The following is a 16,921-nucleotide window of genomic DNA, read 5'->3' as shown; positions in this document are numbered from 1 at the left end:
GTGAAAGGAAGTGCAGAGTGGGGCTGGGTCCAGGGAGACTGAACTGAAAGTCAAGGAAGGGGCCGAAGCCACAACAGAGGCTTGGGGCTGGCGTGCGGTTGGGTGGGACATGCCCGGGGGTTGGGGGTGAGCCAAGCTGGAAAGCACCGGTGTGGGCTGCCACGGCCCCGCCAGGGGCAGGGTCGCCTACCTTTCTGAAGGGCTTTGGCAGCGAGCTGGCCCTCAGGGCCGGGTCTGCAGAAGGGCATGAGGGTGCTGAGGGTTCTCTCCATCTGGCCTGGGTCGGGAGCAGGACAGGTGGTCAGATCCTGCCCGGCTCCCTGTGGGCACCCCCGCCCCCATCTGAGGCCCATCCGGGCTCACCGTCAGCTGGGGACATGTCACGGCTGCCACCGTTGCCATTCTCAGAGCTGCTGAGCAGGGGTTCGCGGGTGCTGTGGGGCGCAAGTGCAGGGTGACGGCCACACCCCTGACCCCGGAGGTGGGGTGGGGAGCAGGGGCAGGGAGACACGGAGCTGGAGGCGGGGAGGTGGGGATGTGTGGAGACAGGGAGAGAGGTCCAGGCTGGGAGACAGGGGCTCAGAGAAGCCTGGTCAGTAAAAGACAGGCCTGAGTAGGGAGAGGAGGGACATGTAAGGAAGCCGGGCCCGGACTGTAGCCCTCCTGTTCCCGCCCTGACCCCCTTACCTGCTGGGGCTGGGCCGGGGTTTGGGGCGAGAGGCTGGGGCAGGGACCTTCAGGGACCCAGCAGTCTCAGTGATGAGGTTGCACCAGCTGTGGAGACAGGCCAGCCCCTGGGCGCTCAGAGCCCCAGAAGTTCTGCCAGGGCCTCCCCGCACCCCTCGGCCTGGCCCTTGTCCCCGACCTGTTCCCAGAACCCAGACCCCTTACTTCTTCCGCTCTGACACGGTCTGTGCCACCAGCTCGTATATCTGGGCCTCCTGGTCCCATGTAAAAATGACATAGAAGGCTTTGTGATCTGCAAGGGAAGGGAGAGGCAGAGCTCAGAGCCAGGGTGCCCCCCCCGCCCCCAGCGATGGCAGAGCCCTCAGGGCTCCCCTGACTTAATCCCCTCTCCTGTGTCTCTAATATCCACCCCCCAGGGGCCCTCCTCACGCCTCCAACCAGCTAATGCATCTCCACCACCATGGCCCTGGGGCAGCTCCTTGGCAACTTGTTTGCAAATTCCTTCTCACTGGGCTCCCAGCTCCTGCCGTGCTCCTAAATCCCTAAGCCGCAGCCAGGTGTCTTCAAAATAGCAGGCAGAGCTGGCTGTTCCTTTGTGCAGAAACCTGGGGCGGTTTCCCATCTACTTAATAAAACCCACAACCCAGCCTAGGCCCTGGCCCCACCCAGCTCTCAGGCCTCCCTCCCACAGCCTCGGCCTCGGCCGCCAAGCCTCCTGTGTCCTAACCTCTGCCGCGGCCTCCCCTTCCCCAGAATGCGTGTCCCCGGCTCTCTGCAGGGTTCCCTACCCACTCCCTAGGCAGCCATGCCTTGAGTTATGGGGCCAGGCCTCACCGGTGGCCACCTCCCGGGTCATGGCAGAGGTGAGCCGTAGCACTGGCCGCAGCATGGTCTTGCCGTCCGGCGTGGGCGTCAGCGTCCGGCTGTGCGACTTGAGCAGCAGCCGGTCGTCCTGGCGCTGGAGCAGCAGTAACAGGTCGTCCAGCAGCAGCACATGGACCTCTGCAGGGGCGGGGGCGTGGCCGTGCTCAGCAGCCCCCACCTGAGCTCCCACCCCCAACCCCCAAGGCCCCCGCTTGACGCCCTGGGGCTCACCGACGGCCTTGTCCTTCGTCACCCGCCATGTCAGCGGGCCCTCGTGGACCAGTTTTCTCTTGGTGATGTCCAGGTTCTGCAGGCGGGAAGGAGTGACGGTCGGCACAGGCCAGGGCAGGGGAGGGTGAAGATGGCCATGGGGCTGGGTAGCGCAGTCGGGGGTCAGGATGGGCACTGGGTGGCAATGGGAAGGGGTCAAAGCCGAGAGGCTTCTCTGGCTTCCTGGGTGCGTTATTAGAGAATCCCTGGGGTCAAGGGCCAGTGGGGTCACCTTGAACTCGCTCAGCATGGGGTCACTGCTCTGCTTCAGGTGGGACAAGTCCAGGCGTCTCTGATAATCCTTAAGCCGCTGGAGTAGGGAACAGAGTGTCTTAGGTACATGCCAAGAGCTGGGGCCATCCCACAGGGACCCTCAGGGGTTAAGCCCCGGGCAAGGCCTGACCTCCAGTGACCCTGAGAGGGAGGAGCTAAGGGTCCAGGGAACCCCTGGACAAGCAGTGACTCCTCAGGGTCAAGCCGAAGAGCAGGCCTAACCTCAGAGCAGAAGTGGCCTGAGATGGCGAAGCCAGGCTCACCAGCAGGTCCTCCATGTCCCGCACGGCCTGGTTGACGTGGTGCAGAATCTCCCGGCAGCACTCGGCCGCCTGCTCCACTTTCTCCCGCTCCGCAGGCTCTTCTGTGGGCGAAGGGGGGGCCGGCCCCGGTAAGCCCCAAGCCTGGGCGCTGCCGGTGCCCAGCCGGGATGGGGATCTGGGGCCTGTACCTGTGTTCTGCCCGATGCTCTGCAGGAGCAGGGGGTACTTGGTCAGCCGCTGCATCTCCGTGGGAATCATGTCCTTCAGCTGCAGGCGGCGGCACCGCGGACGGCTCTCAGCCTCCTGGGGGGACAGCAGTGCTGAGGTGGCCCACCCTTGGAGCTCACCTCTGGGACAGGGACACCAGCCCCTCCGCCCCGGGACCCTGGCCCAGGCCCCCAGCCCCGCCCAGCTGACCTGCACGAAGGCGCAGAAACGAGGCTCCCTGCGCTGCTTGGCTTTGAGCTGCTCTAAAGCAAATGACTGGCGGCTGCAGAAGCGGGAGGAGATTTTCTGGAACCAGTTGCCCTCAGCACCATCAAACTACAGTGAGATTCAGGCCAGGGGGTGTCTCAGGCGGGACATGGAAGCCCAGACAAGAGGACAGGGCTGGGGGCCCAGATCCCTGGCTTCCAGGTCCCTGGCTGGGAGGAGGGAGGAGGGGCGGGGCTTCGCGCCCTCACCCGGGCCAGCAGCACATCTCCGATCTCCTCAATGACATAGCCGCTCTCCTGCCTCCGCTTCATCAGGCGATCGAGAAACAGGGCTGTGGGGAGAGGCGAGAATGGGAGGTGCTGTCAGGGTCGCAAGAGGGAGGAGGAGCTGGCAGGGGTGGGGCTGCAAGTGTGTCTGTCTGACACTCAGGGCCGGTGGGACACTTGGGGACTTTCCCCCCCCCCCCCCGCCTGGAATGGGAGCTCTGGGGGTTCAGGGTGGGGTACGCAAGGAGAACGCAGCAGGCCCTGAGTCTAGTTGCCGAGGCAATGGGGGCCCGTGGGGCTGTGGCCCTGCACTCACAGTGCACCTCGATGAGCTCGTCCAGGCTGGGGAAGATGTTCTGCAGCTCCTCCAGGGGGAAGAAGCCCCCGTCGGCCATGGGCTGGTAGAAGAGGTCATGCAGCACCCGCAGCATGCGCACGTGGGCCGCCTCCGTCACCAGCAGCTCTGCGGGTGGGGCAGGACAGGGGCAACTCTGGGTTGATGACAGCCACTGAGGGTTCGTGGACCCACTGCCTCTGCTTTTCAGCCGTGGCAGCCAGCCAGGGCGACCAGCGTGTCCCAGTCTTCCCGGCACCAACAGGCTTCCCGGCACATGGGGTTTTCGGTGCCAAACAGGGGAACGTCCTGGGCAAACCAGGGCGACTCGGCTGCCCCACGGCCAGCGGGCCTGCAGCTGCGCTCAGTGTCTGACTGCCCCACAAGGGAATCAGCCTTGGGTCCTGGGACGACCGCTCTGTGCATGGGACAGCCTCAGGTCCCGGGGCCCCACAGGGCGCTCGCCCAGGCTCCAAGGGGCCCAGCAGTGTCCGGAGACCAAACACACGGTTTTGTGTGTTAGGTGTGTTTTTCTGCTGTCGGATGTGGTAGCCACCAGTCACATACAGCTCTTCAAAATCCATCATTCCAGAAAGTTCTGAGACCACTGCTCATTTTGATGACATGCTTAGAAGAATCTGTGACCGAAAAAGCCTTTACCTGCTGCCCTAAAAATGCTGAATGAGTACCTCCTTTAAGTAAACTTCTAAAAGAGTTCCAAAAAGCATCTACCTTTGCCAAATTCCCTTCACACACACACGATTCGAAATCACAGAAGAGAATCAAGACACAAATGACGCCCCCCATCGTCTCTGTGCCAGAAGCAAGCAGACTAACCTACTGATGCTGCCCCCAGGCTCTTCCCCAGGGTGCCCCCGCCCTGCCCCCCCAGGCAGTTGGGGTCACAGCAGTGACATCAGCCACTCCCGCCCAGCACTGTGCCGAGCGCGTCCCGTGAGCCGTCTTGTCATCTCGTTGTCGTGGCAGCCCTGGCAGACGGGAACCCCCACTGCCCACGCTTCACGGACGGGACAGGTGGCCTCTGCTGGAAATGCAGCTCTCAGCGGCAGCAGGGCTGGCACCACCGGACACTCTGTGGGACCATGCCTGCAGCACCCTGGTCCTCGGGGTGGCCGAGCGACAGTGCACACAATAAACAGACCTCTGTCTTCAAGCTCTGCCTGCCGTTCCTAAGAGACACCCTGACGGTCATCTCCCTGTATCCGCCTCCGTCTTTGCCAGAGCTGGAGCGTGTCCCTGGTCACAGTGGGCTGGAGAGGGTGGCACTTACCGCTAATGACCTCCTGCCGCTTCACCTGGCTCTTGGGCAGGCTGTGCAGGGTGTCTGGGGGGATGAGCTCCCGCCAGCCGGGGGGCTCCTCTGGTTCCAGCTCTACTCCGGCCCGGCCCGGCTCCCCCTCCTCTCCAGGCTCGGGGCTGTGGGACAAAGGCCTTGTTAGGGCCCTGGCTTAGGGTGTCCCAAAGAGGAGACTTTGACTGCTAGTGCCCCCCCACCCCCCGCCCCATGCCTTCAGCATTCCACGCCCCCAGGTACGGACCAGCCCCCAGATTTTCAGAAAGAACTGTCCTACCCCTCTCCTGTGACCACTGTAGGTCTTCAGCGACCCCAGCATCTGATACCCAGTTCCCCGTGACTCTGGCAACAGCGCCACTGCCCCCCACCCGTCTTCCCCGACTCTCCAGGCTGACTCAGTGGATTGGAGGGGTGGGGAGTGACGTACGTGGCTCGTCGGGCGGGGCCAAGCACGGCCGTGGCGGAGCTGGGGTTCATGTCCACGTCGCTCCGGGAGCGGCCCCCACCCCGGCCCTTAGCCCCGAGGCTGCCCCGGGAAGGCCGGCGGAGGTCACTCACCCGCAGGCTCTCCGAGCGCCCCAGACGCCCCGAAAGCCTGGACCCGAGGCCAAGGACAGAGTCAGGCAGAGGCCAGGACGAGGACAGAGACAAGGAAAGACCAGGACAGGAAGAGATGGGGAGAGATGGGGAACAGGTACAGACCACAACAGGGACAGATGGGGAGGGACCGGGACATGGAGAGATGGGGACAGGGACAGACCAGGACAGAGACAGGGACAGACCAGGACAGGGACAGACCAGGACAGGGACAGGGACAGACCAGGACAGCGATCAAACATGCAACAGAAGAGAGGAGAGAGTCAGAGGAGCAGTGGGGTCTAGGGGTGCTGGGGCAGTCAGGGGTGGTCCGGAGGGATGCTGATGTCTGGTGGGGGAGGGGAGGGGAACCCAGTGTGGAGCACAGGGGACTGGCCCCTCCCTTCCCTGAGGCAGGGGGTGGGGGCAGAGCCAGGAGTTGGGGTGGGAAGAGGGGGACTTTAATACTTAGCTCTTTGGTTGGGAGGGTGATGTCCCCACCCACCCCTCTCAGGGGTGAAGGGGAGTAGGTGGCCCATGGGGAGAGGGGAGGGGCTGGGAGAAATGGGGGAGGGGCTAGCCCTCCCCCCACCCAGGGCCCAGGCACCCACCTCTTCCACCTTCTGGGGAGAGAGGGGCACAGGGTCAGAGGTGGGCCCAGATGGAACCCAACGCACCTCCCCCACCCACCAAAGGGTCCCCAAAGCAGCAGCACAAGGACGGGCAGGGGGCAGAGCCTGCCCCCCAACTTGGAGGGGGACAGGGCCCCCAGGCACGGAGCACAGAGGACTCAGGGACTAAGGGAGGGGCACCAGGAGGCAGGAGCAAGGCAGCTGGGCTGAGGCTTCAAAGAGAGGAGGGGGGTGAGAAAAGTAAAGGGGTGGAGGGTGGGGCAGGAGGAGCTGAGGGGTGAAGGGCAGGGAGGGCAGGGAGGGCAGGGTGGGCAGGGGAGGAGAGGGAGAGGATCAGAGGCAGATGAAAGGGGAGAGGAGGGAGAGGAGGAGAAATAATTGTGAAATGAGAGAAGAGTGGGAAAAGAGGGAAGAAAAAGGAATGAGAGAGGAGACGACAAAAGAAAAGGGGGGAGAAGGGAAAAGAGGGAGAAGACAGAGGAGCACAGGCCGAGTGGAGGGCGTGGAGAGAGCAGGTGCAGACGGCAGCAGACCCCCGACTCGCGCCCTCCCCGCCCCGACCCCTGCACTCTGCCCCGCCCGGCCCCGGCCCCCCGCCTGGGCACCTCTCAGTATCAGGACCCTCCTCGGTGCTCTCTATGAGCGCAGGGGTCTCCAGGCTGGACGGGCCCTGTGGGGGCGGGTCCCCCAGCTCTGGTGAGGCATCCACACCTGTGGGAGCAGGAGGGCGATCAGGGCGGGCTGGGAGGCCCTTCGGCATCGAGACCCAGAATGGGGGTCTCAGTTTCCTCCGCCATGGGGTGAGGGCTGAGGGACCAGACATCCAGGGCCTGTACTTCCACAGGGGGATGGACAGATGGAAAGACCTCTGAGAACACAGCCACGGGCAGCGGGGGCCCACAGAACTGGTGAGGAGGCCAGATGCTCTGCCCGATGCCTCCACATCCACCTGTTCTCTCCGCCCTCAACCAGGGCTTTCACGACGAGGATATACGCCATTTAGACGAGAGGATAGAGGTTCAGAGGGAGAGTGACTGCCAAGACACAACTCAATAAACCGAGGGCTGGGATTTGAACCTGGGCCCTTCCGAGCTGTCTGAGGTCCCAGGGGCTGAGGGCCACACATGGATGGTGAGAAATGAAGTCAATGGGGTTGGTGGGCTCACCCTCTAAGGCAGAGGTCCCCAAACCCCAGCTGCAGACCAGTCCTGGTCAGTGGCCTGTTAGGAACTGGGAGCACAGCACGAGGCGAGGCGAGCAGCGTGGCAAGCTATCAAAGTCGCATCCGCACCCCTCCTCCCCACCCTGCCCACTCCCCGTTGCCGGCTTCCCTTGGTCTGTGAACTGGTCCCTGGAGCCAAAAAAGTAGGGGACCAATGAAAGGGGGCTGATTGGCAATGTCCTCAGAAAGGATTCTGGGAAAGAAGCCATGGGGGTGATGGGAAATGTAGTCCAGGGAGGTGGGAAACACACCACCAGGACACAGGTCAGAGTCTGGGAGGCAAGTTGTGGAAAGGGTACACTGAGGGAAAGGGTGGTTTTTATTAATAACACTGGCGACAGGGAGCAGGGAGGAACATTCGGGGAGAGCCAGGGGGCGGTCTCACCATGGGGACCGGGAAACTCTCACCTGGCTCGCGGTCAGGACTCTCTCCAGGCAGAGGTTGCAGAGAAATTCCAGGGGTGTCCTGCCCAGGAGCTCCAACATTCCGGTCCCGGGAGGGCACCCCCAGGCCTCCCTTCCGTTCTGTGAGGCCTGGCTTCTCAGCTGGAGCGACGTTGAGGGAGAAAGGGGGAAGTGAGAGTCCAGTGAATCTAACCCACAGCGGTCTGGGGGGGAGGTCTGAGATGCTGCGCTCCAGCCTCGTCCTTTCCATCATCCCGGAGAGTCCCCACCCTCCTTCAGTGCCAGGAGTCCAGCCTCCAGCCCCTTCTCCCTCAGACCCAAGAGACCCCTTCCTCTGAGGTTCCCAGGGTGCAGGCTCTGGTTTGGGGACCATTACCATCAGCCTCCACTTTGAGGTGCCGAAAATCTGGGGCTGAAACGAGACATGGAACCAATGGGACCACGGGGTGGGGGTGGGGGCGGCAGGTGGGGGAAGGCAGGGCAGGCAGCGGCCAGGCACCTCACCCTGGGGCTCTCCCCGGTTCCAGCGGGCGGCGTCCAGGAAGCTGCTCAGCCCTTTCTTGGTCTTGGTGGGCTCATCTGACCGTCGGTTCCCCATCACCTGTGAGAGGTGAGCAGGCCGGGGGGCTGCTATTTCTGAGCCACCCACATGGAGGAACTGGACCCAGGGCTCAGAGTCACAAGGCCCCCCCAGGGGGTCACGGGGTGGTGGGGGAAGGCCCAGGTGTGCGCACTCAGGGAAGCACCTTTTTTCGGAAGAAATTCCTCCCTGACTTCTTGTCCCCGCTCTTGGTCCGCACCCCGAGGTGGCGCATGTACAGGCTGATGGCACTGACCACAGCAGCACTGTGGGGAGGGGACGGTAAGGACACCAGACGCGGACGTGTGCGCTGCTCCCCACGGCCTTCCCCTCCACATTCACTTCCCACCCCGACTCCACAGCCCCTTCCTGCTGCGCGTCCGAGGAACGGGGAGAGGGTCCGGGGACAGGACCAGACACTGCTCCGCCCAGGACCGCACACCCCCAGTGCCTCCCCCCTGGGGCCCGGAGACTAAAGCGCCTGTCGGGCTGTCCTCGCTCTGCTTCCATCACCTCTTCTCTTCATCAGTCGAGATGGTGTGCCTGTAAGGAAAGGACAAGTGTGCTAAGCCTGGGGTCCCTCATCCACCTAGCACAAATGTCCAGGTTGCTGTCCCTTTGAGGCTGGGACAGGACAGAGGAGGGGCAGAGTGGGTGCTGCTGGAGCAACGGGAAGGAGGATTTCTGGGGGAAGATGATCTCGTCCTGGTGCGGTGGACAGGAGTGACAAGGGCAGGACCTGAGCACCAGGCCCGAAGACTAGCCTTGGACAGGCCTGGAAACCGGGAGTGACCCCAAAACTGGGAAGGAAAGGTGAAAAACCAGATGCACTAAAATGCCAGGGCCATGGGACCCGGAAGTCAAGGGAAGATGCTAAGGAGTGAGCCACGAGGCTGCAGGGGGCCCTGAAATGGGCGGGGCAGCGGAGGAGGGGCCGGCCCCACTCACTGCATCTCCTCCAAGTGGGTCAGCAGCCGCTCTGCCACGTGCCGTTCCCGGGCCTCAAAGCTGGCTCGGTCCCGCCCCACCCAGGTCTCCAGCTGGGTCAGCTCCTGCTCCCAGGGTGTCATGCCCATGAGCCGCTTGGAGCGGAAGTCCTCCAGCTGCCGGCTGACGGCCACCTGCTGGCTCTGCACCACCTCCTGCACGAACTGCCGCTGGACGTCCTCGGAGATGAGGTCAGGCCGCGTGCGGTCTGTAGGGACAGGGCGCAGGCTGGAGCCAGTTTCCTGGGCCCCGGCTCCCCACCCACCCTTGGACTCCAACAGTCATGCTTCCCTGGGCTGCTCTGCCGTGGCCAGGAGGAAGGAAGGCGTCTCCGCTGACCGAGGAGCATGGGCGCATGGCCTCCCTCTCTCCCTGGGCCTCCTTGGGGGCCTAGCCCCTGCTAGAGACCTCTCCCACATCCCCAAGTCCCTTCTCTTTCCCTTACCAAGTTCAAAGGCGACCGAGGAAGGGACAGACACCCGTAGAACCTGCTCAGGAGAGAGAACCAAATGAAGGGAAGGGCTGGACGGCAGGGCACAGCCTGGCCCAGGGGCTCCCCAGGCCGAGTCGCCCTTCACGCTGCCCTCAGCGGGGTGGGGGTTAGGAGGCACAGGTGGCTCTTCAGGGCAAAGGCAGGGGGGACTGGGGCCCCTTGAAGGTGTCTCTCACCGCGGTCTTCTCCAGGAAGCTGTGGTAGAAGTCGAGGAAGGCCTTCTTGGCCTCCTTGGGGCCCAGGGAGCCCAGCATGTCCGCGTGCAGGCAGCAGAGCTGGGGGGACAGAGAATGGCCTAGTCTCCCTCCCGACCACCCAGACGGCACTTCCCCTCGCAAAGCCTGAGGCTCAAACCCTCTAGGAAGTGTGCCCCCTGACTGCCACCCCCACCCCCAGGCCCTGCCCCTCTCAAGGCCTCCCCAGGGACCCCGGGAGCAGCGGGTCATTTTTCGCCCCGTGGAATGGTTCTCTGTGGCTCTGTCCCCTCCCTGCTGCCACCACTACCAGCTGCCCAGGGACACACCGGGCTCCTCCTAAACCCTTTGTACACATGAACCTGGTAGCTCATAGGGGCACCGCTATCCTATTTCACAGATGAGAAAACTGAGCTCAAGCTCACTCAAGGTCACAAAGCTAGGAAGTGGCCAAGTTGGGCATGGAGTCCAGCCACTGACTAGAAATCCCGTGAGGAACTCGAGGGTTGGGGCTGTGGGGGTGGGGACGCAGGCTCTGATTCACTGTGTCTCACACCAAGCCCAGAGCACTGCAGGGACTGGGTGAGTGGACAGGCGCACGAGGGGGCTCACGCATTCATTCATCAAGCATTTCCTGGGACTGCCTATGTATCGGCTCTGTGCTGGGTGACGCTGGCAATACCGTGGGGACTCCAATCTGTCCTGACTCCTTGGGGTGAGGGGCTCTTGTCAGGTCAAGGACATGGTCTCGGTCTCAGTGTGCTAAGGACTCGGCCCAGTGGGGATGGGACTCCGTTTCTGCCCCTGTAAACACTTTCAACCAACCTGTCACCCCTACCCCAAAGCAAAAAAGCATGAAAGGCCATTGGGGAGCAGCCCAGGGGACCACAACTATCCCCTGGCCAAGGAGGTGAGGGAGCAGCATGAGGACAACTCTCACAAGGCCATGTGGGTCACCTCAGCCAAGCCTCAGGTTCTACAGCTGTGCCAGGACATGGCAGTCAGCATCACCCCTGGACTGAGTCCCGGAGCTCAAGTTCCACAAGCCCCCCAGGCTCAGGCCTGCCACTTCCCTGAAGAGAAGGCAATTTCCTGCCTGTTTCTGAAGCTTCAGCGTCAGTCTGCCTGCCCTGCTTTCGGCATCCCCCCAGCTACATGGCCTAGCACCTTGACTAAACCCACTCTTGGCCAGTGCTGGGCGGCATGGGGCTTCTGGGGAGGGGACCTGTGTTCACAGAGCTTTTCTTCCCTCCTACGTCACCTGCCCGGTTCTCTAGATTCCCAGGTATTTTGCCTAGCGTGGCTCTGCACTGGGAGCTCCCAGGTGTCTTCTGCCTGATAAAGGTTTCTGGGTCATCAATTACATTCGGTCTCTCTGCCTTTCAGGCTGCTTGTGGCGGTGTCTTTTCCTAAATCCAGGCCTGCTGAGCCACCTAGATCCGAGGTGGCTAATGGATCATCCCAGGCACCAGCCCTTAATGACTGACTGGTGGCACCGGCCAAGGCCGTGGAGCAAGGGACTCAGTTTCCAGAGTCCCTGGAAAGGGGTGACGTCTCGGATGGGTGTCACTGCCACAGGCACCGAGCGGGGTGGAGGCGGGGTTTCCGCCAGCCTCCTGGACTCTTGCTCTCTGCATAGCCCAGCTGGGTGTGCTCTCCCAGCCCACACTCGCTGCGCACTGAGACTTACATGGGGCGCCTGCAATCTCTGTCTGGATCAACAGTGGTCCCTCCGGCTCTCCAGTTCTAGATCTGCTTTCGGATCTCTTTTCTAGACCCTCCCGGCTCATCTGCACTGGCCTAATGCATTGCCCACTGTGGCCTGGCCCAGCCCCGCCCTCACCAGGGGTCCGGGCTCGAACTGCAGGGCGACGTGCTGCAGGAGGGCCATCAGGTGGGCTGGGCGCCGTTTCACCTGCTCCAGGCTCTGGAACTGGCTGTTCTGCTCCTCTGCATTCTAGGGGGTGAGGATGGGGGTGAGACTGCAGAGAGCAGACGGGGGGGAGGGGGGGGGCTTAGGCTTGCCCTTCCCCCTTCCCTTGCATGTCCAATGGAACCAAGCTGGGGGACGGGGGTGATGACGGTATCTATGCTGTGATGGTGGCATCAAGACAGGTGTCAGGAAGAATGGAGAGGACGATATCACAATGAGAGGCGATGAGGACAGAAGTTAGCAGAGATGGGATGGGGGGTGTGCTGCAATGGGGTGCCGGCGGTAAAAACTGGGGCTGGAGTAAAAAACAGTGGGAACAAGAACGGGGTGGTGGGGTGAGGAAGGAGGGACCACGAAGAGAAAAGGGCAGTGAGAGCGCGCAGTGGGGCAGCCTCCAAGGACAGAGGACTGGATCTAAGACGGGGGAGGGGACACTGAGGATGGGACTTGAGGGGCTGGGGCCCCAGGGAGCAGAGAACAGAAGCCCTTCCACTCCACCCCCCTCACCGTCTCCAGCTCGTTCTCAAAATCCTCATCTTCAGCCCCAATGATGCTGACGGGCACCAGGCCAGGCCGGGGAGCCCCTGGAGCCTAAGGAAGGGGAGGGTTGGCTTCAGCCCACAGTGCTCCCCACCTCACAGACCCCCAGTCCTCCCACCCCTCGGCTCTCTCCACTCACCGCCCCTCGGGCCACGACGCTGTCTGTCTCCATGGGCTCTGCAGGGCTGGGGGAGGAGGAGGGGCTGAGGTTAGGGGATGGGAGGAGGTGGCACCGGGCGGTTACTCACAGATTCCTGGCCCAGGTGTGAAGGTGAGTAAACAGCCTTCCCCAATCTGGGCCTCCACAGCTCAATGGGGCCTCTGTGTGGCGACAAAGAGCCCTTCAGAGGCCAGCCAGGGCGGGGAGACCAAGGGCAGGGAGTCTTGGAGGAGAAGCTGGAGTCTCAGGAGCCTGGGTCCAGGAGAGCCTGGCCCTTTTGGGTCCTTAATGCAGGAGGGGTCTGGGGTTCAGACTCTGGGATCCAAGGGGGGAGAGGCTGGGGGCCTGGACTCCCAGGACTGAGGGAGGAGAGAGGCTGGGGGCTGGGCCCTGGGGAGGCAGGGCCGCATGCCAGCAGAGTTGGGAAGGTTACAGGGGACGTAGGAGGGATAAAACTGGGGTGTGTGGGGGCTCTCCTCTGATCTGTGACAGGCTTGGGGCAGGATGTTGCTTCTGAACCCACCAGCCCCACTTCCTGTGACAGGAAATCACAATGGCAAACCCTCCAACCCCCAACTCTCTCTACATAAGAAAACAAAACTCAGAACCCTCCTCCCTCAAGGACCAAGTGTCCCTGGACCCACAAGTTCTTTCCCTCGGGGGTCTGATATCTTTCCGGCGTCCAGTCCCAGAGAAATAAGGAGCGGTCCTCGGACAGCTCATCCCCAAGGTGCGTCTGTCTCCCTCACCTGTCCATCTCCCTGGCTCTCCTCCCCCAGCCAGCACTCCCTGGTATCTTCCCTTTGAATCTACCTTATCTTTGCCTCTCTTCTCCCTGTTTCCTCATTTTCTCTCGTCCTTCCTTCAGACCTGCCTCATTTTTCCCACCGTCTCTGCCGCCCGCCCTCCTCCTCTCCCCCTTGGCCATCTTCACCCTGTCCCTGCTTCTGTGGCTCCCTGCTTTTCCCCGTCTTGGCCATCTTCCCACACTGGCTTCCGCAGCCACTGCCCCTGAACCCCTCTGACTTGCTGCTTCATCTCTCTCTGCCCTGTCATCTCCCTTAGTCTCCACTTCTCTGTGTGTCTTCCCACCCGTGTCTTCTGTGTCCTTAATTAGTCTGATTAATGCCACAGGAGCCCATGTCAGGTGGGAAGAACTGTAGAAACAGGGGTGAGGTAGACCAGTGGGGGGCGCTCTCCCCCTTGCACGGCCTGGGACTGTTTATAACCCTAGTCACCTGAGAACCACCCTTCTCCCTGGCCCACAGGCCACCTCCCCAGCACTCAATAAACGGCAGCTATGCTTCGGATCATGATCATTAAACGGTGATGCTTTCTGGGGTGTCCAAATGCCACCCCATGAGTTCACCCAAGCAGGCACCATTTTTATTCTTTTCCATAAAGGGTATCTGTCCAACATTCAAGCTGGGTAATTTAAGATTTGAGCGCTGTTAAATGTTCACAAAAATAACACTGCAAACCAAGGCAGAAAATAGTAGCAGTTATTTATTCTGAGAGCTAAACTTACACGGCACTGACAGGGTGCCAGGCATCGCTCTGAGTGCATCTCACATAGTAGTCCACTTAGCACAGCACAGGCACCCCGTGCTACTGCTATTCCCATCAGAGAGGGAATAGGGACCCCTCAGGCTGTGGGCTGCAATTTCAGGGGCTGGAAAACATGACCATGAACATGGAGAGGCCATGTTCACCCCACTTAGGAGTGAACAGGTTCAACAGAAGCAGGGAGATCCCAAAAGAGCACAGGAGAGGACACAGGTTATCTGAGTGAATGTGAGGCAGGCCCCGAAATCACACACTTGATACATATTACCTCCTTCATTCCTCGTTACAGTAATGTGAAACAATAACTAATACTTCACGTGCACTAAGTGACACTAAGTAGGCACAGCATTACTTCTTTATAGGCAGTAACCAATTTAATCCTCTCAGCGACCCCATGATGTCATTGTTACTATCATCCCCACCTCACAGAGAGGGAAACAGACAGGTCATAGAACCAGGATTCAGACCCAGGCCGTCTGACTTCACAGTCGGTGCATTTAACTACCAGAGCACGGGGAACCCAGCCTTAGGAAACTCAAGTCTGACCCGAAGCTGAGACACATCGGGTTTCCTCATGGGGCCTGGAAAAGTCAGAGGTATGTGGGCCCTGTGGACTGGGCAGGAGTGCTGCTCCACAGAGGGTTGGGGTTGAAGAAGGATGGGGGTGGGGGATTGGCTGCTTAGGAGATGAGGGTGAGGGGCTGCCACAGAGGCCGAAGCTGTCAGATGGATCTGCAGGCAACTGACAAGGCCTGAAGTGCTCTGTGCATGGGGCTGACAGAGTCAGAGGGGTTGAGGGGTGGAGATCCTAGGGCAAAGCGGGCACTTGTGAGAGACGATGTGGGCACCTGGGTTCTACGCAGGGCTCAGGGTCTATATGAGATACTGAAGGATGATCCTGGTCTCCAAGAACCTCTGGGAGCCTTAAAGAACCTAAAATACAGAGCCCTGACTGGTGTAGCTCAGTGGATTGAGTGTGGGCCTGCGAACCATACGATCACGGTTCGATTCCCAGTCAGGGCACATGCCTGGGTTGCAGGCCAGTTCCCGGCAGGGGACACACCAGAGGCAACCATACATTGATATTTCTCTCTCTCTCCTTCCTTTCCCCTCTAAAAATAAATAAATAAATAAATAAATAAATCTTAAAAAAAAAAAAAGAACCTAAAATACAGAGCAGTCAATGTGAGTCTATAAGGGGCCCAGATTCCATTTGACACACGGTGGGTCGACAGGTCTGAAGGTTACATCTGATCATAAAACCACAGGAAAAGTAGCCAGTCTATGGGTTGTCTGGAGAATTAAAAGGGGACCAAAATTCTATAGGGGCCTGTGGTAGATCCCCACCCCAGGATCTACAGGGCCCTGAATTCTAGGCGATGCTACTGATCCATGGGGTCCCCACGTCGGTAAGGAGCTGGGTCTCTGCAAGCGGCTAGCAGAAACCTGGGGAGTCTGTGGGACCTTGTAATCTATATAGAACGTGGCGGGTGTACACGAGCCCCCAAATCTACATGGGAAGTGGCGGGTCTACAGGGGCCCCAAATTCTACAGAAAACGTGGATGTGTGTGGATGTGTGCAATGCCAGGGATGCTGGGGCGGACGTGCGGAGTCAGGGTCTCACGCCCGCCAGGGGCCGCGTGCCTCACCTGCTCGGGGACGGAGAAGCCACCGCAGCTGCCAGAACCGAATCCTCAGCGAGCTGGCTCCGGGATGCCCCCCACCCCGGCCTCCAAGTCGCTCTAGCCGCCCCAGAGGCCGCCTTTGATTGTAACTCCACTCCTCCCGCCAGCTACTCTAGCCCAGCTCCTGCCCTGAGACTCTACTCCTCCTGCCCGCTGCTCTAGCGCCCCACGGCGCCACGCTGGCCAGACGGGGCCGCTCTGGCCGTCTCGGAGGACTGGCGTTTCCGTATCTCGACTGCTCCCGTCACTCCCCTGGGCCCCGCCCCCAGGCCGGCCCGAGGTGCGGACAGTTTCAGTGGGATCGCCAGGGCTCAGTCGGAACTCTCAAGTCACCCGGGCCTCTCAGGTCCACGCCCCAGCTCGGGGACCAGTCGAATGCCCAACGCCCGTGCATTAGTTCTTCCCGCATCCCCACCCCGACCCCGGCACCCCTTCTGCTGGTCTGGAAAGCAAAGCCCCTGGGTTCCAGCATACCTCTCCCTCCGACGTGCGGCGTACCCCGGAATACGCGATTGCTTTTCCCCCGAGCCTCAGTCTTCCCATCTGTGCAATGGGGGCAGACCGCCAGCTCTGTCCCCTCCAACCCAGCTCTCAGGGTATAACTCAAGGCCCAGAAAGAGAGATTCCCGAAACGGTTTCGCAAGCGCTCTGCGGCCGTCAGCCTCGCAGCGGCCCACCGCGTTAACGGGCGCTTTTCCGTGCAGGTGGCCGAAGCCCAGCAGGAGGGGCTGGAGCACGGCGCTCGGCAGACGGCCCCTGCGCGTTCGAATCCCAGCTCCGCTCGGCTTCACGACGCGCGCGCCCGGGCACGAGTCGGTCCCGTCCCCGGGCCTCAGTTTCCCCACCCGTGCAGAGGGCACCCGTCCTCCGCTGCACACCAGGAGGCCTCGCCCCCTACTCCCCGCCCCGGCACTCGGCAGGAATTGGTCCTCCTGCCCTCGCCCCTTTGACGGATGGGAAAACTGAGGCCCGGAGGGCGGCCGCAGGCCCGGGGCGTGGGGCGGCCGGGGAGGTCCCTCTGGGGCCAGTCGCGCCCCTGCCCCCGGTCCGCCTCCCACTTCCCCGAGCGGCCGAGGGGAGGAGCCGGGAGGGGCGGCGGACCGCGTACCTGGTGTCCGCGCGGGGAGGTGGCCGGCGGGGCGCCCGGGGTCGGGCTTGGCGATCCCGGCCCTGCGTCCCGGCTCCCGCTTCCTGGCTCTGGCGGGGCAGGAAGTCGGGGCGTTTTTCCGGAGGCCCCCGC

General features: G+C 61.8%; 1 protein-coding gene across 6 annotated transcripts in view; it reads right to left on the bottom strand.

Moving 5' to 3' along the window:
• Positions 1 to 16,921, bottom strand: part of ARHGEF1 (Rho guanine nucleotide exchange factor 1) — a 17,975-nt gene extending 1,054 nt beyond the window's left edge. Inside the window, exons 1-29 of one of the 6 annotated variants that reach the window (XM_037065463.1) lie at positions 16,790 to 16,921; positions 13,969 to 14,101; positions 12,409 to 12,454; positions 12,237 to 12,320; positions 11,640 to 11,753; positions 9,779 to 9,877; positions 9,555 to 9,597; positions 9,071 to 9,317; positions 8,636 to 8,665; positions 8,289 to 8,388; positions 8,047 to 8,143; positions 7,919 to 7,954; positions 7,546 to 7,683; positions 6,521 to 6,626; positions 5,895 to 5,906; positions 5,135 to 5,302; positions 4,684 to 4,829; positions 3,375 to 3,521; positions 3,041 to 3,123; positions 2,775 to 2,900; positions 2,546 to 2,660; positions 2,358 to 2,458; positions 2,054 to 2,131; positions 1,783 to 1,858; positions 1,522 to 1,689; positions 892 to 979; positions 688 to 774; positions 364 to 434; positions 191 to 277 (exon numbers count right to left, since the gene is read on the bottom strand). In XM_037065463.1, the coding sequence (XP_036921358.1) occupies positions 191 to 277; positions 364 to 434; positions 688 to 774; positions 892 to 979; positions 1,522 to 1,689; positions 1,783 to 1,858; positions 2,054 to 2,131; positions 2,358 to 2,458; positions 2,546 to 2,660; positions 2,775 to 2,900; positions 3,041 to 3,123; positions 3,375 to 3,521; positions 4,684 to 4,829; positions 5,135 to 5,302; positions 5,895 to 5,906; positions 6,521 to 6,626; positions 7,546 to 7,683; positions 7,919 to 7,954; positions 8,047 to 8,143; positions 8,289 to 8,388; positions 8,636 to 8,665; positions 9,071 to 9,317; positions 9,555 to 9,597; positions 9,779 to 9,877; positions 11,640 to 11,753; positions 12,237 to 12,320; positions 12,409 to 12,454; positions 13,969 to 13,982 (2,707 nt within the window). In that variant the 5' untranslated portion in view covers positions 13,983 to 14,101; positions 16,790 to 16,921. Of the gene's footprint in view, positions 1 to 190; positions 278 to 363; positions 435 to 687; positions 775 to 891; positions 980 to 1,521; positions 1,690 to 1,782; positions 1,859 to 2,053; positions 2,132 to 2,357; positions 2,459 to 2,545; positions 2,661 to 2,774; positions 2,901 to 3,040; positions 3,124 to 3,374; positions 3,522 to 4,683; positions 4,830 to 5,134; positions 5,303 to 5,894; positions 5,907 to 6,520; positions 6,627 to 7,545; positions 7,684 to 7,918; positions 7,955 to 8,046; positions 8,144 to 8,288; positions 8,389 to 8,635; positions 8,666 to 9,070; positions 9,318 to 9,554; positions 9,598 to 9,778; positions 9,878 to 11,639; positions 11,754 to 12,236; positions 12,321 to 12,408; positions 12,591 to 13,968; positions 14,102 to 15,645; positions 15,792 to 16,789 lie in introns of those variants that run through there. The other 5 variants (XM_037065464.1, XM_037065466.1, XM_037065465.1 and 2 more) reach the window with 5 other exon arrangements.

The sequence above is a fragment of the Sturnira hondurensis genome, unplaced genomic scaffold, assembly GCF_014824575.4.
Source record: "Sturnira hondurensis isolate 20B ecotype Veracruz unplaced genomic scaffold, ASM1482457v3 Scaffold0015767, whole genome shotgun sequence".
In the NCBI taxonomy this organism is placed as follows: Eukaryota; Metazoa; Chordata; class Mammalia; order Chiroptera; family Phyllostomidae; genus Sturnira; species Sturnira hondurensis.
Note: the sequence above shows the minus strand (reverse complement) of the source record. Positions and strands in the feature narration are given on the sequence as shown.